Source organism: Lichenostomus cassidix, chromosome 10, assembly GCF_008360975.1.
Source record: "Lichenostomus cassidix isolate B80296 chromosome 10, HeHo_3.0, whole genome shotgun sequence".
NCBI classification, from domain to species: Eukaryota; Metazoa; Chordata; class Aves; order Passeriformes; family Meliphagidae; genus Lichenostomus; species Lichenostomus cassidix.
Window position 1 is genome coordinate 8,341,537 of NC_139491.1, and position 24,576 is coordinate 8,366,112.

The 24,576-nt window shown below is 43.6% G+C and overlaps 1 protein-coding gene and 1 pseudogene across 5 annotated transcripts in view; both read left to right on the top strand.

Annotated features, from left to right (window-relative positions):
- The window catches only part of LOC146432662 (cell surface hyaluronidase CEMIP2-like), a 51,075-nt pseudogene extending 46,916 nt beyond the window's left edge, over positions 1-4,159 (top strand). The window contains exons 22-24 of the transcript XR_014854321.1: positions 211-365; positions 1,603-1,710; positions 3,784-4,159. The product of XR_014854321.1 is annotated as a cell surface hyaluronidase CEMIP2-like (transcript). The remainder of the gene's footprint in view (positions 1-210; positions 366-1,602; positions 1,711-3,783) is intronic.
- Positions 1-24,576, top strand: part of CEMIP (cell migration inducing hyaluronidase 1) — a 100,731-nt gene that overhangs the window by 40,718 nt on the left and 35,437 nt on the right. Inside the window, exons 1-11 of one of the 4 annotated variants that reach the window (XM_085070479.1) lie at positions 4,269-5,000; positions 5,200-6,123; positions 11,537-11,644; positions 14,348-14,500; positions 15,173-15,311; positions 16,033-16,269; positions 16,620-16,799; positions 20,764-20,834; positions 21,195-21,290; positions 21,920-22,041; positions 24,183-24,324. In XM_085070479.1, coding sequence (XP_084926605.1) covers positions 11,569-11,644; positions 14,348-14,500; positions 15,173-15,311; positions 16,033-16,269; positions 16,620-16,799; positions 20,764-20,834; positions 21,195-21,290; positions 21,920-22,041; positions 24,183-24,324 — 1,216 coding nt within the window. In that variant the 5' untranslated portion in view covers positions 4,269-5,000; positions 5,200-6,123; positions 11,537-11,568. Of the gene's footprint in view, positions 1-4,268; positions 6,124-11,536; positions 11,645-14,347; positions 14,501-15,172; positions 15,312-16,032; positions 16,270-16,619; positions 16,800-20,763; positions 20,835-21,194; positions 21,291-21,919; positions 22,042-24,182; positions 24,325-24,576 lie in introns of those variants that run through there. The other 3 variants (XM_085070478.1, XM_085070477.1, XM_085070480.1) reach the window with 3 other exon arrangements.

A 24,576-nucleotide genomic window follows, 5' to 3' on the forward strand; every position in this document is an offset into this window, starting at 1 on the left:
ACCACTTTGAGGAGCAATTTTGCTTCCTTCTTCCACTGACCGACAATCAATGATGTCACTTCATCTGTACTAATGATACATTTAAAATTATAGGTATTTTTAAAATGTAGATTTTTTCCTTGCTTGTAACTCCCTTATGGATGAGCAGGATCATAATCTGAGGCTCCTCAGCCTCTCTCCATATAACCTACTTCTGTTTTTTTGCTGCAGGTAAATGGTACAGTGTCTACCAGAGCTGGGGTATTCTGTGTGGTGCTGGATGCATGTTCAGGAGCAGTTGTGGGCAGGCAGCACTTTGGCACAGTCACCAGTGAAAATGCTGCCTGTGCAATAACTGAATGTGTTCAAACATCCATAAAAGAGAGGTAAGAAAACTGCTGAGACTCCATTTCGTGTACCAACCTGTGGTTAATAGACAAAGAAAGGAAAATTACCTAATTTCATAACCAAAATTGAGCTGTGGAGAAATCTGCCACAGATTAAACACATACAAATCCCAAGCATTGGCCAGATAAGAGAAGCAGCATCTCTCTCCCAGGATTGTACAGATTAGATAGAAACAGCTTTTCCAGAAAACTGGCATTTTCTTCTAAATAAACCAGTCATTTTCCAGCATGGAGCAGATAAGGCCCTTGCAGTGACACTGGCAATCCCATGCACCCATCCCAGTGTCCAGCCACTTCCTGGCAGTCAGTGATTCAGTTTTCCATTTGGGAAACAAGTCCATTTCTGTTTATTCTTACTGATTGTTTTTGCCTCTTGTGACAGATGAAAATCATAGGTGTGCCAGACTTTCCAGTGGGACTTTTCTTGGGTGAGCCAATGACTATTCCTGCCTGCCTGCTGGCTCTCCTGCCTCGCCTGTGTCCTGGCAATGGTCTGGATCATCTCTGTTTGTGTCTGCCCCACATTCCTTGTGGTTTTCTGAGCTGCCACATAAACATGGAACAACAGAGATTGATAGAGATATTCTTGGCTGCTGGAAGAAGCAGGTCAGGTAACCAGAAAACAGCTTTCAGTCCAAGAAATTTCGGAGCAGCTCATGACCAAAGACTTGAACACTCCTGAGTTATTACATCTGCATTTCTGCATGAGTATGTACATGTTTTAGATGTGCATGAAGTGCCATATATCCATGCAATGTCTATCCATTCAGGTTTTTTCTGGGTAGGATGAGTATTTTGCAATGAGTCACTCAGCTAAATGTAACCAGTTGGTCTGCAATTCTCTGCAGGTACAACTTGCTGGGGGCTGAAAGGACATCTGTGAGGACCAAAGGCAGATTGAAGATTGATTGAAAATCAGAGCCAGGATGTAGGTGGTTTCAGAGTCCCAGGACTGCAGAGCAACTCAGTGTCCCTCTGCACTCACAGCCTTTTGGGCTTGTTTGGATTGTTGAAGCACAGGTTTAATTTAGGATCATTTAAATGGAGGTTTAAACTTGGGAAATGTTACATGGGATTGAAATTAAGGGGATTTAGACGTGTTCTTACAGTCAAGCAGGCTTCTACATACTTCTCTGAATTGGAGCTTAAAGGTCTTGAAGATTCTTAATGAAGAAATATTTTGCAATCATGCAGTAATTACTGTTCTTCTTTTCAGATCACTTGTTCTTGTGTGCTCTGGAAATATCACAGATGCTGGGCAGCTCTGAAATGTCTGTTTTTGTCAGGTTAGGTTCAGCAAAGCCTATTATCTTCCACAAGGCAGGTAAATATATTTGTTTTATCATGTTTCTTTGGCCTTTTATTGCTTTTCATGTTTCCTTGGCTTCTTATTATGTTGGAAAACACAGCAGAATTACTGGTGTGTTTCCCAGCCAAAAATGTGCACACACTTACACACTTATACAGTGCTTATCAATATAAATTTCCCACCACAATATGCCATAAAAACCACTTGGCTTAGGGATGGTAAGGAGTAGGAGAGTAATTTCAGGATTTTGGCCCCATTTTGCCCATGAGAACTTCTATGCTAAAAATTTTTTTCATCCTAAAGGGAGTTTGTTTTTCTCAGAAAAAAAAAAAAAGGAAAAGGAATAATTTGATAAAGATTCCATCCCTAAAGTTCAGCTGCTTTGTTTGGATGGAAGGATTATGAAATCAACAATTTGGGAGAGTCCTTACTACAATTTTACCTTGGATTGCTGCAGGAAATCCATTGGTATTATTGGTCCAGAAAATCCATGCTGGGTTTCCTGCTGGAGAACTGGGGGCTATTGAGTCCAGGTTTGGATGAATAATGTGAGTGATAAGGAAATAAAGAAAACAGCTGTCTAACTTGAGTCAGATTTCAGGCCCTCATGCAGAGATCAGATGGAAAATTGGCTGTATTTCCAGCTTCTTATTTTTTGGAGGGGAGGAGGGGAAGTGGGTTGCAGGGGGTTGGGGACTTTTCCCCTACTGCTTTACTGAAATTCGTATCAATTTCTGGTTGAAGTTTCAAAGTTCCTTGCTATGACCATTCCAGGGGAGGACAGCAGAGTCTTTACAGCAAGGGCAGTGATTTCACTTCAGTGTGTTTGATTCCTGAGAAGCTTCTTCTTCTTTCATCATTTGAAAAGCAAAAGTTTGCGGTTTCCTTTTCTGTTTTTGTCCTGAAACTTCATTGTTTCATTCTTCCGCCAAAGCCCTGAGTTCTTCTGAAAGGAATTTTTTGATTAGAAAAGAATCTTTCTGTTTGTTTGTTCTGCCAAACTTTGTTCCCTGAACCACCTGTGCCATTCTCTTGGCTGTTTTGGGAGCTTGGTTCAGCCTCCTGCCCCGACTGCTCCAGGGGCACAGAGAGCAGCAGGCAGGGCCAGCAGCATCCTGGGGACACTGGCTGGGGTTTTGTCCTCACCCTGCCCCTTCTGAGGGATGCTGCTGGCTGGCAGTGGGACAAAGCTGCTGCTGGCTGATCACAAGCTGCCCCTGTTTTGCTTTTCCTAAGGGCAAGGGTGTTCACCCATGTGTCTGCCCTGGTTTCCAGTCTGGCTAATTCTGTTCTGCTCCATGAGCTTCCTCCTGCTGGTTCAGGTATTTGGACTATTTGACTTCACAGCTCCAGGACTGCTCTGTGCTGGGGGGGCTGAGTTTCAGGGCAGGCTGGAGCATTTCTCCCAAGTGCACATTGCTTGTGCCAGGGAAAATGCAAAAAACCCCCAATCATCTTGACCCCAGCGGGATCAGGATTCAGGGTCTTGTTTCCTGGTTTTGCAAAACCTTATTTAAATTAGAAGTGTTTACAGGAATAGTCTTGATCCAACCAGCTGCAAATAGCCTTGGGAGTCTTTGCAATGGAAAGCATAATATAAACACAAGACATTATTATTAAAATGGAAGAATACATAATGTCTTTGTACTTTGGGGCAGCAGAGGACCAGAGCAGAGTCAACATGGGGGATAGTTTAGGCATAACAGGAAGAAACTGATGTAAGCTAATAAAAGAAGGATTCCAAGTGCCTAACCATTTTCAGGTAATCAAATATGAAAAAGTGTCAGAGTACCAATATTATTTAAAAATAAAGAGTAAAGCAATAATCCGTCGTACTGACATCTGGGTACCTGGCTTAGCTTGTTGAAACACCCCCAGATCTGTGATGCAGCAAGTTTACAGCCTCAGTGAGGCTCATTCCTACTTCCATCACCTTTTCTCTCTCCTTTATGTTCTGTTATTTTAATTCAAGGAAAGAAAGAAGAGCTAAGAAGTTTCCAGGATGTGTGGAAGGAGTCCATGCTGTGCTGCTGGTGAGTGAACTGCCACACCCAGAGGGTCACTTCTCTCCTTGTGTCTCTTTTTCAGGGAGTTTTGCCATGCTTGGCTATAAAGGACAAGCCAAATCATCCTGGATTAAAGTCCTTAATCATGCTGATTATCAGAAATCTGCTTCTCCACAGCATTATGTTCCCTTGAAGCTGAAACAATCTCAATGCCCAGACAATGCTGTTGAGTTGCTAAAATTTGCTTTTTCTCGGAGGTGCTTGGAGCTCATTCCTGCAAAGGCTGGGGCACCCTGGGGTTAGCACTGCTGGGGAGCACCAGCCAAGCAGAGCCAAGCACAGCCACCAAAACCTGCTGTTCTTACACCATTGTACCAAACTGATGCTGTTCTTACACCATTGTACCAAACTGATGCTGTTCACTTGTATAATTTATAACCAATAAATGTATTCTCATCTGACCCTCTGTGGTAGAACTTGATTTATCAACCAGTGCCTTACAGAGCAGAGCAGGAGCAGCCTGCAAGCTGCCCTTCCCCAGGGGAAGCATTTCAACATATCTGTGATTTGGTATTAAAAGGTGAGTTTTAAAAGCAAGAGCTGCTCTCTGGTAACAGTGGGACTGGAAATGAAATTTGGCGTGAAAATTTAGCAATTTCAGGAAAACATGAACTTAAGCAGAGGTAGGGAATTCTCCCTTCAGTCCTGTTTTTCATCCATTAATGTCTGCTTTTATAAAAAAGAAGTGTCCATCTGCTGTGGCATCTTGGGTGAGCTCAGCAACATCTGCTTGGTCAGTGGGCAGAGCTCTTGTGACAGTGACTTCCAATCGAGCTGAGCACAGGGCACAGCCAGGAGTTATAAATGTGTTTCTGTCTGAAGCTAATGACTAGTCAAATGATGTTTGTCTAACTGATGTGAACATTTAATTAAAGACCTACAGGAACAAAACCCAGGATAAAATATGTGCTGCTTAGGGTAAAGTCTTGCGTTTCCTTCAGGCAATGCTTGTATTGACTTTCTGCTCCCATTGAGGACTGAAATATTGTCAGTATTAGTGGCTAATTCTCTGTGCTTTATGTTTATGCTGCTGCTGTTTGAAGTAAAGACAGAAACAGAGCTTTATATGCAAAGTGAGAAACAACTGGTGACCTCGCTGACTGCAGTTAAGCACAAAGTGACCCTGAAATGATGAAAGACTCACTTTGGTTTGAACATGATGTTACTTGGTGACAACAGTGAAGGACCAGGTGATTTCAGACTATGCCTGTCCTTGAATAGCATGGGCTGTTCAGACAGGTAGGTGAAGGTTTTGTAACTAATGTCCCGTCGTTTCTTTGGAATTCTCAGAAATGGCCAAACAGGGGAAGGTTAGTGTTTTGTTGGCCAGACTTTTGCTCCCTGGTGAGTGAGTAGCTCTGGCATCCCTGCTCTGGCCAGCTGACTGTGCCTCTGCAAGGGGACTGAGAGCCTTGGATGGGACACTTGCCACCATCAGACACCTTCTGCCCTTGGTCCTTGCATGTGGGGTGAGAGGACACCCAGAAGGTTCACAGGTAGAGATGGAGACTGTGGTTCCATCTCCACACCAGGTAAGAGAGCTTTGAGTTTGGTTTGGCCAGGGGAGAGGTCCTGGCTTGGCAGAAAGTGTGAAAAAATCACTGATGCTGCTCAGTAAAGGTAAGATAAGTCATGGTGCACAGGACATCATGGGATGAGAATTGGTGCAGCAGCCTGAGCAGCTGGAACTGACCCTCTAGGGAGATCCCTGAAGTCTTTTAGAACTCCTATTAATACCTAATTGTTATGATTTCTGATGCTGTACAGTGGGAAAAAAGCAAGATGTTTTTGGCTCATGAGCATAAGCCCAACATTGGAACAAGTACTTACAGAGCAAGCTTTTAGCTTCTTGGAGATTTATTTGATAATAATCTGTGACATGTCCAGACCCTGGATTCCAATAAAACTTTGCAGAGCTCTAACACCAGGCTGAGACTAAACAATTGGCAAAGGAAGAGCCTGGTGAAGGAAGGAGAGGAATGTGCCTAAACCTCTGAAAAATCTCTATTCCTCCTCCCAGAAGGAGAGCAAATGGCAAATGTCCTGGAGAGGAAGGCGTGGAGTCGTGGCGAGCCAGATGCAAACAGTGAAGTACCACAAAAGCAAAAAGAAAAATATTTACATCCTGATGCAGCTATTTGGGTAGTTAAAAGCAGCAGTTTGAAGAGGATTCAGGATGCTGTGATCCTCTTCAGCCGCAGCACTCACTTTCCTTACCTTGGGAGGGAAAAGAGCCCTCAAAGCAGCGACGCTCTGCAGAGGGAACAGCTCCTCCAGGGACTGCTGGGACATTCGAGGGATGTTTTCAAAGGCTGCTGCTAGCTTGGCATGCTCCAGGAGGCTGTGTGTGTGAAGCTGTGGGGTAAGTGCTGCGCGGTGTTGTGTTTGAAGGAAGCTGCCCTGCTCCTCCTGGGGATTTCCCCAGGATATCCACTGATATCCACAGGGACTGTGTGTGTCCTGGTGGGCTTGCAGCTAATCCAGGTGTGCCCAGCACATCTCAGGCATTCAGGGTACCTGGCTGTCCATCCCCAGAACATTCCTGCAGTGGGGACACAGTGGCTCTGGCATTCCCTGGAAGCACAGGGTTGGCTGTGCAGAGTGCCTGGCAGCAGGACAGCACAGCCAGTGCACCCTGAGCCTCAGCTTCCCACTGCCTTGGTGCTTGGAAAACTGCAGTGGTGGAGCAGGATTTAATTCAGTGAAATGCTGAGCACTTGGAAAGCATGTGGACCTGGGAGTCAGTCAGCCTCGGATGGGTGGAGTGATGGGAATTGCAAACGATTCTGTTTTAACGGAGCCAAAAATTGCTTCCTTTCCTCTTCAAGGTCTGTAAGCCTCTGCAAAAAAAAAAAAAAAAAGAAAGAAAAAGAAAAAAACAGAAAAAAAGTTAATTCTACAAAAAAATTATAGCTTAAAAAATTTCTTTTTCCCCCTTTTATTTCTGTCTCAAAATAGTTTGCCAATATTACAACAAATTAGCAAACACCTCAGTTTTCTGTAAATTATTCATTGTAAAAATTTCCTCTAACTCCTACTCCTCATTCAGAATCTATTTTTATGGACATCAAGAACCAAGGAACTTGCAGTGATGTTTATACAGAATATGTGAGCATTACCTTCTTGTTGGGAAAGTTATTAGATAAATTTATAAGAAACTGAGGTTCACTGGGAAAACAGTCAGAGTGTTGCTTTTGACTCCAGCATTGATTCATTGAGAATTAAAGTCTGTTCCTGAGTTTAATCCTCCTCCTCTTGCTAGTAAAAATGAGCAGCTGATGTGTGGGTGGCAAGCACCAGAGTAAGATGTGGAGCAGAGGCAGCTATGTTGCTGGGACTGAACAGCATTTCCATTAGCAATCCCCAGAAATTCGTGTGTTTATTTTCTGAAGGCTTTAGCTGTGCCTGTGGCTGGGTGTGTGAAAACCCCCTGTGCACAGGAATGTCACTGCAGCAAGGGCTGGCATGTTCTCAGGTCGGAAAAGCTAATGTGCACCTCAAATCCATCTTCCCAGCTGGGGCTAAAACACAGAATTCCATGAGCAGGAGATGCAATGTCAGCAAGAAGGGAGCAGAGGCGTTAATTAAACAGCTCCTCCCTCTCTCAGCATCAGCTTCCAAATCGATGTTGGCCTCTCTGCATATGCATGAGGAAACATGCAGCAAGGCTTCAGACCTTGATATCAAACTGCTGCAGCCTCAGCATCAGTGGGGTTGGGATGTGGGATGGTCTGGGTTTGGTGCACCACAGCCCTGGCACTGACCCCTCGGGGTCTCTGAGAGCATCTCCCTGGCAGGGGTGGGCCCTGGGGACAGAGATTTTACTCACAGGTCATCTCAAACCCCTGGGCAGCTTCGTGGCTGCTGAGAGTTCCCTCCCCACCAGGCTAAAAGGTGCCTTTTCCCTGTTCTCTGGGGTGATTCTGGATCCCCACTTTGCCCCCATGCAGGTTGGTGGTCTCTTTTGTTGGGCAGTAGCAGCAACAGAAGCCACATGGTTTCTTGCCCCTGTTTGACATCTTTGTCTGGGCAGATCAGGTAGCTGCTGCTTTTTTCCACCCCTTGCCTCCTTTTTAACAGATTGTGAATGATCCCATTATGCTCTGCTTGACACACTGAAAGGAGCTGTCTCCAGCAGATGCTGAAGGCACATCGTCCAAAGAGTCAAGGAAATTTTAAAAAGCACTTTAAAACATCCAACACTGGGAGTAACTTTTAAAACTGTTGTTGCCAGGTTTGGGTACTTGGCCCAGAGCTGTGCAAGGGGGCAAGGCAAGGTGTGTGTGTTTCTGAATGACTGGGAAATGACTGACTGGGAAAGCTCTGCTCTGACCCTGCAGATTCAGGGTGTCTGAGTGACCCCACCATGATGCCTGTGACAATCCAGCTTCCTCAGAGCATTTCTTTGCTGTTTTGTTCTCAGAATTGTCTGCAGCTCGTTGTCTCCAGCATTAAAACTGTGGGAAGGGCAGCGGATAGGGATTCCCCTCTGCAGTGTGCTTTCTAGTACAGCATCACTGCTGACACCTGCAGTAGCAGCCAGCTGAGGACTAATGGCTTCCTGCATCTACTTTTAGCATTGTCTGCTGCTATTGTTCACTTTTTGGAAAGGTTCAGCAGCTGGGAATCATTTCAGAGAGTCTGCCTTGCCAGATCCAAGGATATGAGTCCCACTTGCCATTGCCAGGCAGCTTTTAATGGCTAGATATAAAAGCTTTTCTCACCCAAGAGAGAAGTCCCAGATGGTATTTGAGGAAGGCTGGAGATGATAGGCTTAGGCAGCCACTTGCATGGTCCCTGTGCTCTCTGAGTGTCCAAATCTGCAGGGAGATTTGTTGACACTGGGGTGACATCAGAGCTGGAGCCTGTTCAAGGATGGAGCCTGATCAAGGCTGGATCCCCATGTGGCTCCCAGCGCTGAGCCGAGGAAGAGCTGCCTGGCAGGAGATAACTGCTCCTGAGCCTGCTCCAGCAGCTCACAGCGATGAGGAGAGTCACTTATATTGAACAGAAAAATCAAACATGCCACTGCTTGCACCCAGGATTTGGGAGAGATGCTAATTGAGAGGCTTTGAAGGAAAATTCCTGAGATTATCCTCCGAGCAGCATTTTTCCAGCCATGTGTTAGTCAGAGCTGAATCAGAGGAGTCAGATCCTCTTGGCCCTCTTGGCTCCCAGCCTTTCCAAGCCCAGTGCCAGTTCATACTAACACTGCAATGAACTCGGGCTGGTGTGAGCCGAATCAAACACCCTGCCTCAGCCACAAAATAAGCAGGATATTCTTTGGACTGTGGCAGATCAGACACTGTGAAAACAACACAGCCCTGGCACTCAGCTGATGCCTCTGAAAATGATGTCTTCCCACTGTCTGATTGCTTGTTTTGATCTCTGCTGATGGAGATGGATGCAATCAGGGAAGCTGTCCCTGGTGAGCAGCTGGGGGTATGAAACCAGAAGCCATTCTGCACAACCTGATGGTGAGTACTGTGCAGTTCTTGGCTCTAGAGAAGGCAAAGGATGAGAAATTCCTTGATGCAGTTTCCTACCAGTTTGCTACAGGTTTGTGTCTGAGGTAAAGTCATGAGCTGGGCAGAACAGAGGTGCTCCTCTGAGCTTTTGATGGGCCAGAAAAAAGACTTTTCTTTGCTACCTACACAGCAACAGCAGGGCAAATGCACTCCATCACTGTCAGAAAACCTTTTATTCCTGTGAACTCTCATATCATCTGAATGTATTTATGACCAACACCTCACCAGCTGGAATCTGGCTCTATGGAGCACTAACACACACTTTTGCCTACGCTCTAAGAAACACTGTTTATCTGCAATGACCATCCATGTGGTATTACCTCTTGTTTAGTTCTTCCCCAATCGTTAAAGCAGAGCCTAATGACTGGGTCTGCAGCTCAGGCTGGGCAATAATCACTAATAAATCCTGGCATTTTAATGGTGACTGCTGTACTTTGGGCATACCTCTAACAACATTTCTTTAAAAGAGCTCTGGCTTATCCACCGTTGATGGTTAATGCTGTTAAAATGTCAGACACGTGCAGCCTGGCTCTGGCACAAATTCCATGGCGACAGCCCTGCTCTCTGATAATGTATATCATTCAAAGTTATAGCGTTGCTAAGTGCATTCCTCTCTCCCACTGCTCTGTAACAGCATTTCAGCACCTGAGTTCAGACTGTACCAAGCCCTGAGCCTATGCTCTTTCCAGAGCTCAGGGCTGTCAAATATGCTGTACCAAAGCAAACAAACATTTCCCTGACAAAATATTTCCTGCAAAATCTGGTCCTAATGCTGTTTTGAATGCAATCATTGGATTACATGTGTTTTGAACCTGCCATTGTGTTTTGAGCTGTATCACCTTTATGAACAGTACAGGTGTGTTTTGCATATATACACTGCAAAATTTACACAAGGCTTAACCCAGGCTTCTTCCATTCTTTTTCTTGTGTTTTTTTCTTTTTCTTTTTCCTTTCTTTTTTCTTTTTTTTCTTTTTTCTTTTTTCTTTTTTCTTTTTTCTTTTTTCTTTTTTCTTTTTTCTTTTTTCTTTTTTCTTTTTTCTTCTTTTCCTTTTCCTTTTCCTTTTCCTTTTTCCTTTTTCCTTTTTCCTTTTTCCTTTTTTTTCCTTTTTCCTTTTTTTCCCTTTTTCCTTTTCCTTTTTTTTCCTTTTTCTTTCTTTCTTTTTCTTTTTCTTTTTTCATTTAGCTTACATTAACAAGTGACATGAAAAATAACATGTGTTTTTGCCCTAGAGAAATGGGGGCACCCTGGTATTCTTTTTTCCAATGCTTTTTTTTTGTGTTGAACTGAGAGGTGTGATGCACACGTTTATCCTGTTTCACCAGCGGGATGTGACATGACAGCTACAAATAAATGTCTTTGATATTCCTCAGACACTGGCTTATATGATAAAACCTAAAGACTCCAAGGACTACATGTGAATTTTAAACAGTGCCTTATGAATACAGAAGTGGGTGTCCTTGCCTCCCTTTGAATACACATGTCAATAAATTGTCATGAGCCCGGGGCAGAGCTGCAGAATCAATCACTGGAGACCAGAGAGAATCATATTAATTCTAACTTTGACTTTCATGACACTGCTTGTTTGTTTTTGCTCAGGGTTGGCTAGGGAAGAAGCAAAAACAACGTTAGGTAGGCTGGTTTCAAAAGCAGCTTTTGGCTTTGCAAGAAAATTCTGAGCTGGCACACTAAATAGACAATATTTTCTTAGATCTGAAATCTAAGAAACTGTATGCTTCAGGTTTGGAAGTGTGAGTACAGTTTATCTCGGGGTTACACAAAACACCATTTCCAAAAAACCTGAGGGTATTTCGGGGGAAGAGAGGAGCCACCCAAAGGTTACTCTGTGAAAATTTGTCACTCTGCAAACGCCTTCTCTCTCGTGTTTCATTACTTTTTAGCACATGTGAATATGCAGCCCTAGAGAGCCCTGTCACTGGATGTGTTTATCCCACATTCCTAAGGCGTTTTTGGTTACAGCTGGTGGCTGCTCTCGGAGTGTCTATTTGGATTCCCGAGTGGGTTTATCCTTAACCAAACAAAGGGTGAGGAGCTGCCCATGGCTCCTTGCTCTGTTCAGGCTGGTCCTAAATCAGTACAGAAGTGTTTTCAGCCATCAAGCTGAACGGCAGTGGATTTGGGATTTGGTCTGGCGCAAAAACTAGATTTAACTTTTTTTTTTTTGTGCGCCGTGAATGAGCTGGGGGAAAAAAAAAAGTGACATTTTCTTGATGCTCTTTTTTCACAGCTATCCATACAGAGAACTGAAAATCCTGAAGAATGGCTCTACCTACCTTCAAGAATCTGGCTGGGAGTTTGGGGTTTTTTCTGTTCGTAGTCTCTTCGGTAAGCACAGGTAAGTTTTCCTGCCGTGGGGAAAAAGGGTATGGTTTGTAATGCTATTTTTAATAGGTTTAAATTGACCAGCTTTTCACTCTTCTCCGTACAAGAAGAGTCAAGGACAGAGTGGGAAAGCTCAGGAGAAAAGCAGTTTTCTGATGTGCCAATATTCCCAGTCAAGGGCAGCTGGAGTGGCAAAGAGTGAAATTTCTGAGCAGGTGAAAGAACCCTCAGCAATCCCTCAGAGCTGCCACACGTTCTTCAACCAAACACAAACCCAACAAACTGCCACAAGGAAACAGCAAAAGAAACCTCAGGTCCTAATAGCTGTGGCTGAGGGAGGTCAAGGGAAGCATATGCCTGCATTCCTCAAGCCCAGATGTGGATAGCAAAAAGCTCTGGGCTGGGACATCCCTGTCCCCTGGGCTTTGTCTCTTCCAAGCAATCCTTTTACTAAGCAGTTTAGGGAATGGGGAAAGAAAAGCTTGATTTACATATTTATATACAGCTAATTTGGAGGTTTGTGTTTGTTTGGAACAAAGAGACCAAATTGCCCCAAAACACTGCAGCTGCATCAAGCATCCTCTCATTGTCATGCTCAGGCCCTTTTGGCCAAACATTCAGTTAATTCCTTGTGCTGGGTGGAATTTGCACTTTTATTTTTTAAAAAATGGCAACACAAGTAATAATCAAGCTGTCAAGGTAGCTGGAGCAGCTGGCAGAAGATGCTCAGCCTGATGGTGTCATTGGTACAGCAGATGCTGGTGATGTGCAAAGCTCCTGGTACAAATTGGCTGATGAAATTGGGAATTTGGGTCCTCTGGTTTTGGTTTGTTGGCTTTTGCTGTTTGCCATCCCAAACACCAGTGTAAATTCTTCTTGATTTCCCCTTAGGCTTCACTGTCTACCTCTCTCTTTCAAAATAATGAATTTGGGGGCACAAGTCATCTTTTGAGACTGCAGGAAGCTCCTCAGGCACTAACATATTCAAGTAAATGGAAAAATGAACAAGTTTTTAATGTTGTTCACTTTATCTGCCTGATAAATTATACCTTCACATTTCAATTTATTCTTTTGGTTTTATATCACTTCTCATCATGAGCAAATTTTTCTATTATCCTTATTCTCAGGGAAATAACAGCTCTTTATTAAAAAAAAATTTGTCAGCGTGCATTGCAGTTATATTTGAACATCTATTTACAATGCAAGCCACATTCCCTGTCTGAAATATTTATCTTTTCTAACTTTAATTAATTCTGTGTGTCTTCTGGTAGGAACCCAGAAACACCTCCTCATTTTTCTCAATTACTGTAAATCGGAGAGAGTACCTCTGACATTACTAACACAATTCCAGCTTCCAGCTGGCACAAGTGGTATCAAAATCAGGCTCTGGATGTTTATCTGTATCTGACTTGCTACCTGGTAGATTATTGGCCCTCTCTGATTTACTTCATGTGTATGGGAAAAGTTTGCAGAGAGACAAGGTCTATGCAGCCCACATGGAATATCCCTTGCTCACCTTGAAAATTGCTATTTATTGGGGCCCTGGAGACTTTAAGGCCATGGCTGGTCCAATTATATTGTTTTCTTAAGACATGAGGCTGGTGGAGGAATGTGAGAGGAAACTGAGTGCACATGGACAGATCTTGTTTCTGTTGCTGTGGAATTACAGATGTCCCTCAAGTCCCACAGTGGCAAGGTGTTTATCCCATGTCTGTTGCCATTGACTCGTCAATCCTGCAGTTTCCTTCATGGTGTTTTTTTGTTTTAAGGGATAAAAATTGGAAAGCTGGTGAGAACTCCCAGCCATTTCTGAAAGCAAAGGGCTCATTGTTCAAACTTCCAGTGACCTCAGCTCCCCAGGATTAGAAAGGGTTCTACCCTCAGAAAATACCCATCACATGTGAGACTCTCACTTGGGTAAGACACGAGGCTCACATATCAACTGAGCTTGTGTCAGAGAAATATTTTATCTTAAATAAATAGTTGCAGCATGAGACTCTTGGATGTGATATAAGAGCAGCTCAGACTAACACGTCATGGCAGCCCATCATCAAACTTGTGTGTGGAGGCTGGAGATGTCTGATCCCAAAGTGAATGAATCCTTATTGCTTCTGCCTGGAAAAGCTCACAAACCCAGGCACACCTGTGGGATTCCTGTTGCTCTCTGTTGCTGGATGTACTGGTAATTGCTTGGTGCTTGGTGTTTTCATGTTGGTTTGATCTCTTTTTCTTTCCATCTCCAGTGAAAATATATAACACAAACATATTTTAACATCTTTATATGGAAAGATATATACCAAAATAGGCATCTGGGGGTATTTCTAAAGGTAATAGCTGTTTTATCCTTTGATCAACACCTTCCCTAGTCTTGTGAAAGGCTTTTTGTCCAGCTGGTGTGAACAGAGCTGAATGTCACTGCAGGAAGGCCTCATTTAAAGTCCATTCTCAGTAGTTTTCTAGAAACTGCATCCCCTGCAAGGCTCCTTTGCATTGGGTTTTTCCATGCTTCCAGAAAACAGAAAACCATACAGCCTGAGGTGTTGTTTGTTTTCTTTTGGCCGTGACCTGCATGCACTGGCTGCTCTGAGCTGCTGCTGTTCCAGGGAGTCAGCCAAGGGGGGAGATGCTGAGCGATACTGTAAAGATGCCCAGGTGCAGAGCCTTCTGTCTCACTCCACACAAACTCTGATTGTCTTCACTCTCCACCTCTCCCCAGCAGAAGCAGCTGTCACATGTCCTGACAGAGATGCTGAGCTAGAAATCTGGAACCCAGGTCACAACGAGGACAACCGCGTTGAAATCCGCAAGGGCAGGAAGCTGCTTCTCTCCTCTTCCGCCACTGTCCACTCTATCCACATCACTGATGGAGGTAAAATGTGCCACTGGCAAGGCTGGGTGAAGTCTGCTCCCAGCTGGGACTTTTAAATCCCTCTGGATCATGCTGGGAGAGCTTTCTGCTTCTTGCTGAGATGTTGGTGGCTGCTGGGCAAGCACAGCTTTGCCTCAGTATGAGGCTGGGTGGTAGCTGAGATGCTGAGATTCTTTAGCCATCATAACCAACCTATTTTTTGTCCTGCCTGGAGAATTTACACAAGTAGCTCAGTGGAATGATCAGTTCTACTTTTGTAATTTGCTTAAAAAAACATTTTTTTTTTCAAAAAACCACTGGCCTGCTAGCATCATACTGCAGTAGTTGTGCTATCAGGGCCTCAGGACAGGGCAGATGCATATGTGCCTCTTTGTCTCCAAGGACAGTGCCACAGTGTTGCTGGCATGAATGGCTTTTATTCATCTTAATTCTGAATTTTGGTCTCAGTTTTGAATGGGTGCTCTTCCATGCAAATCTTAATTGCATTCTTTAAGAACTGGACTGAATAAAAATCAATGTTTTCAGGATTTGCATTGAGACTCTTTTGGGGTGTATGAACAGAATTTTTCAAAAACTGAGATGAGAGCCCAGCACTGGGTTTAGCACAATGATACCACAACCTCTGATGAGCTGCTGTGTGATAAAGCAAATGTCACAACCTTCTCTACTTAGGAAAACTGGTCATTAAAGATGATGTGCAGCCCATCATTCTGCGTACTAGAAGCATACTCATTGAAAATGATGGAGAGCTACACATTGGCAGTGAGCTGTGCCCTTACCAAGGCAATGTGGTTATCATCTTATATGGGAGGTATGTATGCATGATCAAATCCTACCTTAGAACGTTCTGGCATCTCTCTTCTGCATCAGGGAAGGAAAATGTTCCTTAAAATTACATGTTCTCAGGTTGACTTATCATCTGTGCTGTGTGGAAAGTTCAGTAACGTTTTCAACAATTTAAATGGCCCACAAAAATTGATTCAGGGTTGGGGTTTTTCTTTCATACTGGGATATGAACACTGGGGTGTTTGGGCTTGCCAGAGAATCAGCAAGCATTTGGCTTGCCAAAGAATCAACATCCTTTCTGTCTGCATGAGAAAGGTGAGCTGAAGGAAATATGTTTATGTCTTGCAGACTGGCACAAAATCTTTTAGAATTTCAAGGATTCTGAATTCATATTTAACAACCACTAGACCCCTTAGCTCCTGGTTAGGGTCTTGCCTGCCTCCAGAACTCAAAAACACAGTTGTGGCATTCAGCCTGGGCTCCAGGCTTCCTCTGGCCTGGATATAATGAAAATAGCATGTATAAGCTGTGTTCCAGATTGCTGTTGGTCTTCAGTAGCTGCTACTATTATTTAAAATAATTTATTTCCTGTACAATGTGGGAAGCTCCTGATTCTTGGAGCAGCTGAAAGAAATCCACTACAAATCATGATACTTTTCTCCTTCGGTCACAGCAGCACAAGGAGAGAGCTCTTTGACTCCAGATATGAACCCAAACCTTTTCTCTTTCCTCCCTTCCTACTTTAGAGCTGATGATGGCAGCCAGCCAAACCCTTACTTTGGACAGAAGTACCTTGGAGTAAGTAAAGGAGGCACTCTTGAGATCCATGGGAAGAAAAAGCTGTCCTGGACTTTCTTAAACAAGACTCTTCATCCTGGTGGCATGGAAGAAGGTGGATATTACTTTGAAAGGAGCTGGGGCCACCGGGGTGTCATTGTCCATGTTATTGACCCCAAGACTGGGGCAGTTGTCCATTCAGATCGGTGAGTGACCTTCTGACTCCTTTGGGAACAGGCTGGGGACAGCATCTCAGCAAACTCAAAACCACACATTTTAGCACCTTGTTCCAATGGGTGGCATTGCATGTCTGTACAATTCTTCCTAGACCAGCAATCTCCAAACCCACAGAGCCAGTAGTGTTACTGCCCTGCAGTCTGTCAGCTAGAGTTCAATGTTAGAAAATGCCCTGTTAGCAAGTGCTTTTGCAACAGGATAATATTACTGTGAACAATACAAAAGAGTACTTTCTTTACAGGAAAAAAACTTGCTTTTTGGTTCCTAGAGATGTGGTGATCACTACAGTAAATTTTTATGGGTGTTTTTATCATTTCAGGTTCGACACCTACAGAGCAAAGGAGGAAAGTGTTCGCCTGGCTCAGTATTTGGGCAGAGTTGCAAATGGCATGATCCTGTCAGTTGCAGTGAACGATGAAGGATCCAGAAACTTGGATGACTTGGCCAGGAAAGCAATGACCAAACTGGGCAGCAAGCATTTCCTTCACCTTGGGTTTAGGTATGTGCCAGTCCTGCCAGTTCTCCCAGCACAGAGGCTTTATTATGTTCCTGAGATGTCCAAATAGTTCCACTCTTTCAAAGTCACAAAGTTCTTTCACATGGGAAAAAATAAAATAAAAAAAGAGGGGAACGTCTCAATGTGGAGTTTTAGCAGTTAATTAGATAGTTTCAGATGCTCTCAGAGTCTATATTGGGTATTTTTATTAGCAGATTGAGGAATAGCATATGATTCACATTAAAAAAGATGTTTTTCCAAGATATTGTTCCCACAGGTTGCTTATTCCAGTTTATTTTCAAGCCATCCCCCAAAGATTTAAGAAGCATATTTATACACACATGGAGGATTAGATGGGCTGAGCATTAAGGAGGGTACAAGAATTGCTGTGTAGCCCTGGTTACATCCATACAGACACATACAGCACATTCCTCAGCTTGTCCAGTACAGGTCTGGGGACTTGTGCAGCACAGAAATTTAGCAAACATGGATTTATGGTGTGGACTGTAAATACTTCTGTGGCCAAAACAGTGTCTGTGTTGGCACACACACTGTTGAGAATACTTGCTATTTACCCAACTGTAGCCATTATATTTTTTGTGTTTATCTGAATTTATGTAGGGGTTTTTTATGAGGCACTAAGAGGGTGTCTGTAGAACACACACACACACATACAAAATCTGCCTTGTAGGGAGAAGTGCTTCAATAAAGGAGTCTGTGGGAAGGGATGTATCAGCTGGGCACACACAGATGGAGTAAGATCTGAGGTGGCTGATGAAGAGGTTGTGTCAAATGCTGCAGGAACTCCTGTGCACCAGACTTCACATTTCAAAGAACCAACCAGAGGGGCAGAAATTATCTCCAAAACCAGGCTACTCCATCAGTGCAATTCTTGCTCTCAAATCTAGACCCCATATTAGAGCCCAATAGCCTGCTGGGTTTCTTTCAAATGCTGGAATTAGGGAAACAGAACATGATTTTTGAACATTATGCTGTTTTTTCCCCAACTGTGCAACAGGAAGGAATTGATGGGTTTTGCATATGTTTATAAAAGTAAATGGCACTTGATTATTTTAGGCTGCTGTTTTAATGCAAGTTTCTCATCACTTTGCCATCAGTGTTTATAATGGAAATACCACAGAAATTCATCCATGGAAGTGTTACTTTCAGCATTGCTATTGTTTTCAGTCAAAAAGCTAATCCTTGCCACGCTGTTATCTGGAATACCACAAAACTGCATTCTACAAATTATAGAGATGTGGATAAATAATGCGGCAGTAGCTGGTCAGTACTGTCTTCTACTGTCAGACTGGTGTGTGGAAAAATATCTGGTGCATTATTTAAAATAACATATTTTTAGGAGTGTTCTCAGAGTTTAGGCTCATCAGCTCTCAAAAACCCACATTGTCTGGATGGCAGCTGGGACCAGACTTAGAAAAGCAGTTTGATGGCCCAGTGGAACACAGGCAGCTCTAGGTGTATCCAAGCTTTTCCTCTCAAGAAAATTGAACTTCCACTTCAGTGTAACAAGATTTAGACATAATGGTTTATGTCTGAGGCACATATTTATAACTATGAGTAAGGTTGTATGCACTTGACAGGTGCTTTTTGAAATTTTTTTTGGAGTAACTCAGAAAAAAATGTTCAGAATGAGAAAACTACACACACGTGTACACATTTAAACCTCTGTGGCCAAGGCAGGCTCTGGCTGAGGAGAGCAGATGGATTTTTCTTTCTAACACGCCTGTCAGCACTCACTGCCCAGCACTGGGGTTTGCTGGCTGGTCCTGCTGAATCCTGGCTGTCAGACCTTCTCAGCTCCTGATGATGGCTGGGGCTGGCCATGGGCATCCCTGGGAGAATAAGAGTGGAAGCCCCAGGCTTAGGAAGTTTCTGTTTCACATTTTGTGAGGTGCCACTTGGGCCAGGCTCTGCAGCCGTAGGTTGTGTTGGTTCCTGGCTGGGGTGTTGGCAGGAGCTTATGGGCAAATTCCTGTCCACCTCCAGCTGCTCCATATTCAACCAGATTGTGAAGTTGTGTAACTCCCCCTTGCTGTAGCACAGCTGATGAGCAATGCTGATTTATTCAAAAATGTTTCTGTGCTCCTGGAATCTCTTTTTATTGCCCATCTGCTGAGTCCAGAACATTAGGAATGAAAGGAAAATCCTGCATTCCTCCTCAATTGTTTTCCTTTTGAAAAGTGTGTTTACTCTTTCAGTGTGAGCCCTTTTTCCCCCCCCTTTTTTTAATAAATGAAGAGAAAGCCTTTTTTCACTTGATGACATAGTTGTTCTCTTTGGAATTCCACACAAACATCTCCAGTTTGGTTTTGGAATTACTGGTCACTTCATTTCTTATAGCCCAAATAGATTGCATGTGTCCTTATGTGTCAGGGTTGAACGACTTTAAAACTATTTTTAGCAGTAAAATAACTGGGAGAAACAAGTATTTTAACACATGAAGTGGGGCCAAGCCTTGAGTTGCTGAACTGAATAGCTGCTTATCCTCAAAATTACTTTTGAAATTATTTTTGCGGTATCGTAATTTTTTTGTCACTTGTTTCGAATTTGGTTTACCAAATAATATAATAACAATAATAAGAAAAAAAAATCTATCTTGACTGGTGAGTGATAAAGTGTTCTTCCTGCTCCCATCCCCCTCTCTGCCTGGATGGAGATCACAGCCCATCAGTGCCTTTGGCAATTGGCACACAGGCAAGTTTTCCAGCAGGAGCATCTGGCTGGCTGGCAGGCTGCAAGGCAGTGGTGTTGGCAGCTCCCACTGAGCCTGGCCAGTGCTGGGGCTGAGGATGGTGTCCCCTTGAGCAGCCCTGTCTGGTGGGGCTGTGGCATGGCATGGGCTGCACCAGAGCTGACCCAGAGCCTGCCCCTGCTGCCCCCAGAGCAGCAAATCCAGCCCAGCTCATGGCACTGCTGATCTGAGTGTGTTTTAGTGGCTCTCTGTCAAGGTCTGGATGTGTTTCCTTCTGGAGCCCCAGGGTGGTTTGGAACTTCACTTACAGCAATGTAAGGTGGCCTGCAAGGCCCTTGATGCAATTGAAAGGATCAGATATTTATAACTGTAGAGACATGACCTAACCTATGGGAGTTTTTGCTAAAATCAGGACAGTTTCCCTACCACCTCGAAACATATTTTTTAATTCTCTTGGTCATTAAGGGCAGATAGGCCTGAACTAGCTCCATCCTGATGGTACAAATCCCCCCTGACCCCTTTTAATTGGGCTCACCTCCAGTGTTGGGAGGCACTTTAGTCCCTGTCTTCATTGCTTTCTCATCCATGTGGTCATTGTCCAGTGTGGCTGAGAGCTGTTGGACCTCCCTGATCCATAACCATCAGATGGTAATGAACTGACTTCTGACATAGCATCACATTTCAATAGACAATTCAGAGCCATAAAATTTTATCCTTGTTCAATGTTCAGAAGAAGGAAACTAGACATGCAGAGACTATCTAAGCATTTTTATTGTCCTTTGCCAGCCAGTCTGTCTGTTAGAAATTCTCATGGGTCATTCCAAAGACAATTGTCATATGCAAGGTTTCAGCATAAGCTAAATTTATTTAAGCAGAAGTAGTTTCTTTTCATATTCTTTAGTGTATACACATGCACACAGACACATACACAAAAGATTTATTTTCAGGCTCCCCAGGGAGTTGCCAATGTCTCTTGGGTCTGTCATACACAAGCTTCTTCAAACACTTATCCAAAAAAGAAACACACTTGTGACAGGAGTGTTCTAAGTGGGGATTTGTCTTCAAACTTTCTTCTCTTCTGATATATTTACTGAAGAAATATAGAGTGTTAAGATAATTTTGACTAAGATGCCCATGACACTGATCAGACTGTTTTGAATGTGGTGTCTCTGAGAAATTTAAGGACGTTGGGCTATAAGAAATATGCATCTCATACTTCACATAACTTGATCATTTCTCATTTTCATTTTCCAGGCACCCATGGAGTTTTATTACCATTAAAGGAAATCCCTCCTCTTCTGTTGAAGACCACATTGAATATCAAGGTATTTACTGCACAAAATGCTGTCTCGACATGATCTCTGGAAGTTTCTGGAGTTACAGTTGAGATTAATTTGGTCAATGATGTTTTTACTTCCCACTGCATTACATTGAAGCTATCAGCAGTTCATGGTTTGACACATTTAACTGAATGCTCTCTCTCTATATTGCTTCTCCCCACTAATGCATCCGAAGCAGCTGAGTGGGGGATAGCTTAGGTTATCCAAACCCTTAGATAAAAGGTGCGAAAATATGCAAACATGCACACAGACCACTAAATTTTCAGTGCTGACTTTTATCGATTGCATTCCATGATTTTACCAATTGCATTCCATGATTTTACCAATGTTTGTTTTTTTTAACAGGTCACAAAGGGTCAGCTGTGGCCAAAGTATTCAAACTATTCAAAGCTGAGAATGGAGAACATTTTAACGTCTCTTCGACGAGTGAGTGGGTTCAAGGTAAGAGGTCTGTGGGCTATTTAACTCAGTGGTAGACAGCTGACAAATATGGTGAATCATCCTTTTTACTGCAATCCTCTTCCTTTTGGGAAGAGTGGACTTGCTAGCTGCTATTTATGTCATCACTAACCCAAGTAAGGAACAGTCAAAGATTCTTTCCCCAGTTGTCTCCAGGACCTTCTGAATAACTGGGATCCTTTTTCCTTTTCTGCACTGGGTATGAAATTCCATCTCCCATGGTCTCAGAGCTCACACACAACCTCTCCCTTCTTTTCACTGCACAGTCATCATGTCCACATTTCAGACAACATACACTAACTGCTGCAACTTGATCTGAAGATCAGAGAAGGCAGCTAAGGCAGACACAGATCCAAAATCCATATCTATTAATGATGCTCACAGTGCACATGCCAATTATGTAGCTTTTAATAACTCTGCTCTCCCTTGGCTGGTTGCACTTCACAGCATCATTAAAAGTGGCTGACAGACTGGCAGGAAGAGGCAGGAATCAGATCATCAGTGGAGAAACTTGTGAATGATATCTGAGATCATATTGTGCTTCACGCATTTTTGCTGCACTCATTAAGCTTGACTTTCAAATGACTATTCCTGTTTGCACTTGTCTCCAGATGTAGAATGGACAGAGTGGTTCGAGAAGCCTGACAAAGCAAGATCTAAGGACATGGAGAAGCTGTCTGACTTCAAAGCTGCTCATCCTGATAAAATCTGCAGGCAGCCCATTGACATCCAGGTAGGCAGGATTACCACTTGCTTTAGAGGGGAAAATCTTCTTTGGACTGATACTGAACCCCCCAAAATAATTGTTCTTGTCAGTAATTTCTGTTTCTAAACGAAACACACCAATTAATTTACCACTCTAATATGTAACCAACAAGATCTTGTGTACAGTCTCGTATTGTTCTGAGACAAATTTGGTAGAACTCAGCTCCTTTCAGTAAATTCTGGCTTCTGGCATGAAAAGGTGTACAGATGGGGTCATGGACAGCACAGATGCTATCATGAAATATGTGGTTCCCTGCTGGAAGATTAAAAGGAGCAAGCACATGAAAATTTCAAAGGTTTTAAATGGTCCTGGAATAGACCCCACCTAAAAAATTAATCATAAAATGTAATGAGATGGTAAAACTACCAGCTGTAGCAGGTTGTCAGAAATATTGGTGAGCTTTCAGACATTTCTTGGAGTCAATTGTTTCATTACTGTGGAAAGAAATTTGAATTCTGTTTGGAGCTAAGTATTATAATTGTGCCATCAGGCCAGGATGCTGAGGAGCAGTCAGATACCTTTCCTGACACTGCAAAAGCCTCTTTAAGGATGAAAACACCCCAGCAATGAACAAGGGTATTTTTTTTGTGTATGTTCACCATATACTTTTTATGTTCACGTGGTAAAACAGCTATAGCAGAAGCATTGCCTAGAAAGAGACAATAAAATCCTTCATACCTGTGTGAGCCTAAGGTCCCTGCATGCTCTGAGCCAGTGGAGTTGTCCTTTCTCACAAGAATGTGGCTATTGAGGCAAATGGGAATGCTGACAGTATGAGTGAAAGTTTCCAGGGCTACATGTTATAAAGAATCTCTCTTGAACAGAAAGGAAAAAACTGCCCTATAATTTTCTGCCAGGTCTTACCAAATTCACAGTCATTTCTGCTTTCATATATGTGTGTTACAAATGACAACTTAGTTCAAAACAGAGGTCAGGTGTTTGTTACAGCCCCTTCTAGAATGTGTATTAAAAGAAAAAGAAGAAAGATATTCTTCTGTTCTAGAAACAAACATTTTTTCCCTCTCCTGTGAATTAAGTTTTTTCCCCCATATATATTAAAAGTGAGACATTTTTCAGTTTATCCTGCCGATCTTAGGGCAAATCCTCAAGCAGTGTAATCTGGTGCTGCTCACTGCTTTCATAAAGTTACACTGATTTACAGCAGCTGGTCTGCCCCAGCTCTGCTACACGCGAGAAAATTGAAGATATGATGATAATAACAGAAGCACAGCACAGCCAGAGGCACATTCCTCCAGCTGACGGTGCTAATCTCACCCAGGGCAGCAGGGTGGATGCATTAATCAGGAAAGCCTGCAGGAGTGAGAGAATCAGGATCAGACCCTTCACTGAGAGATGCCTTTTCTCCTGGTGCCTTGCTGAAATGCACGTGGTATTTGGATTGCCCAATGCAATGTGCCACATTTTTGTGAAAGGGTCGAGAGAAATGGAAGCTGTAGACCCAGAATGTGAAATTTGACATGACCCTGATGTTGCCCCAGCAGGAGCACCAGAGAGGTTACATATCTCACTGCTCCTTGGCATGATACAGCCTTTTTTCTCAAGGCAGCTCTGCAGGCTGGCACTTGCCTGTGAGAAAAGGCCACTTCTCCTTGTTTCTTTTGGAGCAGGCAGTAGCATTGCAGCAGCTTCAGGGTTTTTTTAGAGACTGACTGATCCATGAAATGGAGAAATAAAACCCCTACCCCCGTTTTCTGCAAGGTTCAGACAGAGCTTAGCCACAAGCAATGGAATGAGCGCACTGCAGAGGCTTGAAACCATGAGTTCATTCGGGCTCAAGCATCAATGTTTCCATCTGCCCTCAAACCAGAGGCAAGAGAAAATCTAGGGCACCGAGGCAGATGTTTGTGAAGCTCACAGACTCCTCCCAAAACAGTCTCAGTATAGACACAGGAGAAAGACATGCACCAAGGCAAGAGTGTGTGCAGCTGGAAATGCCGGCTGGAGAGCACAGTCACAGAGCTTTGCTCTGCAACAGCTGTGCCATCCACCCAAAACAAAGCAAAGACCTCTTCTGATGGCACAGATGTGTTGGTAAAACCCCTTCACCTCCCAGCAGCACCTATGCTGTATTTCCATCCTCATTGCAGGCGATGACCCTCGATGGGGCAAATTTAACCACGGAGGTGTTCTACAAGAGTGGCCACGACTACCAATTCCTGTGCCACGGCAAGCACCAGACAGGCGAGGGCTGCCGCAGCTACAGAGTGAGGTTCCTGTGTGGCAAATCTGGTACGTGCCCCATCTCTGAAAGCCAGGACAGAGAAGAGCAGAAATCCTGTCTTCCCATGGCTGGCTCTTGTTTGGTGTCAGAACAACTTGAGTAATTTCTCCAAGCTAAAGCTTTGGCTGGGCTATGGACATGTACTAGGATAGAACACCCAAAGATTTATCTCAGGAAAAATTCCTGAGCGCTAACAGAGGCTGCAGGGTGGTTTCTCAAATGCCCAGCAAGGCTGTGGGAAATACTTGGCAAGATTTTTC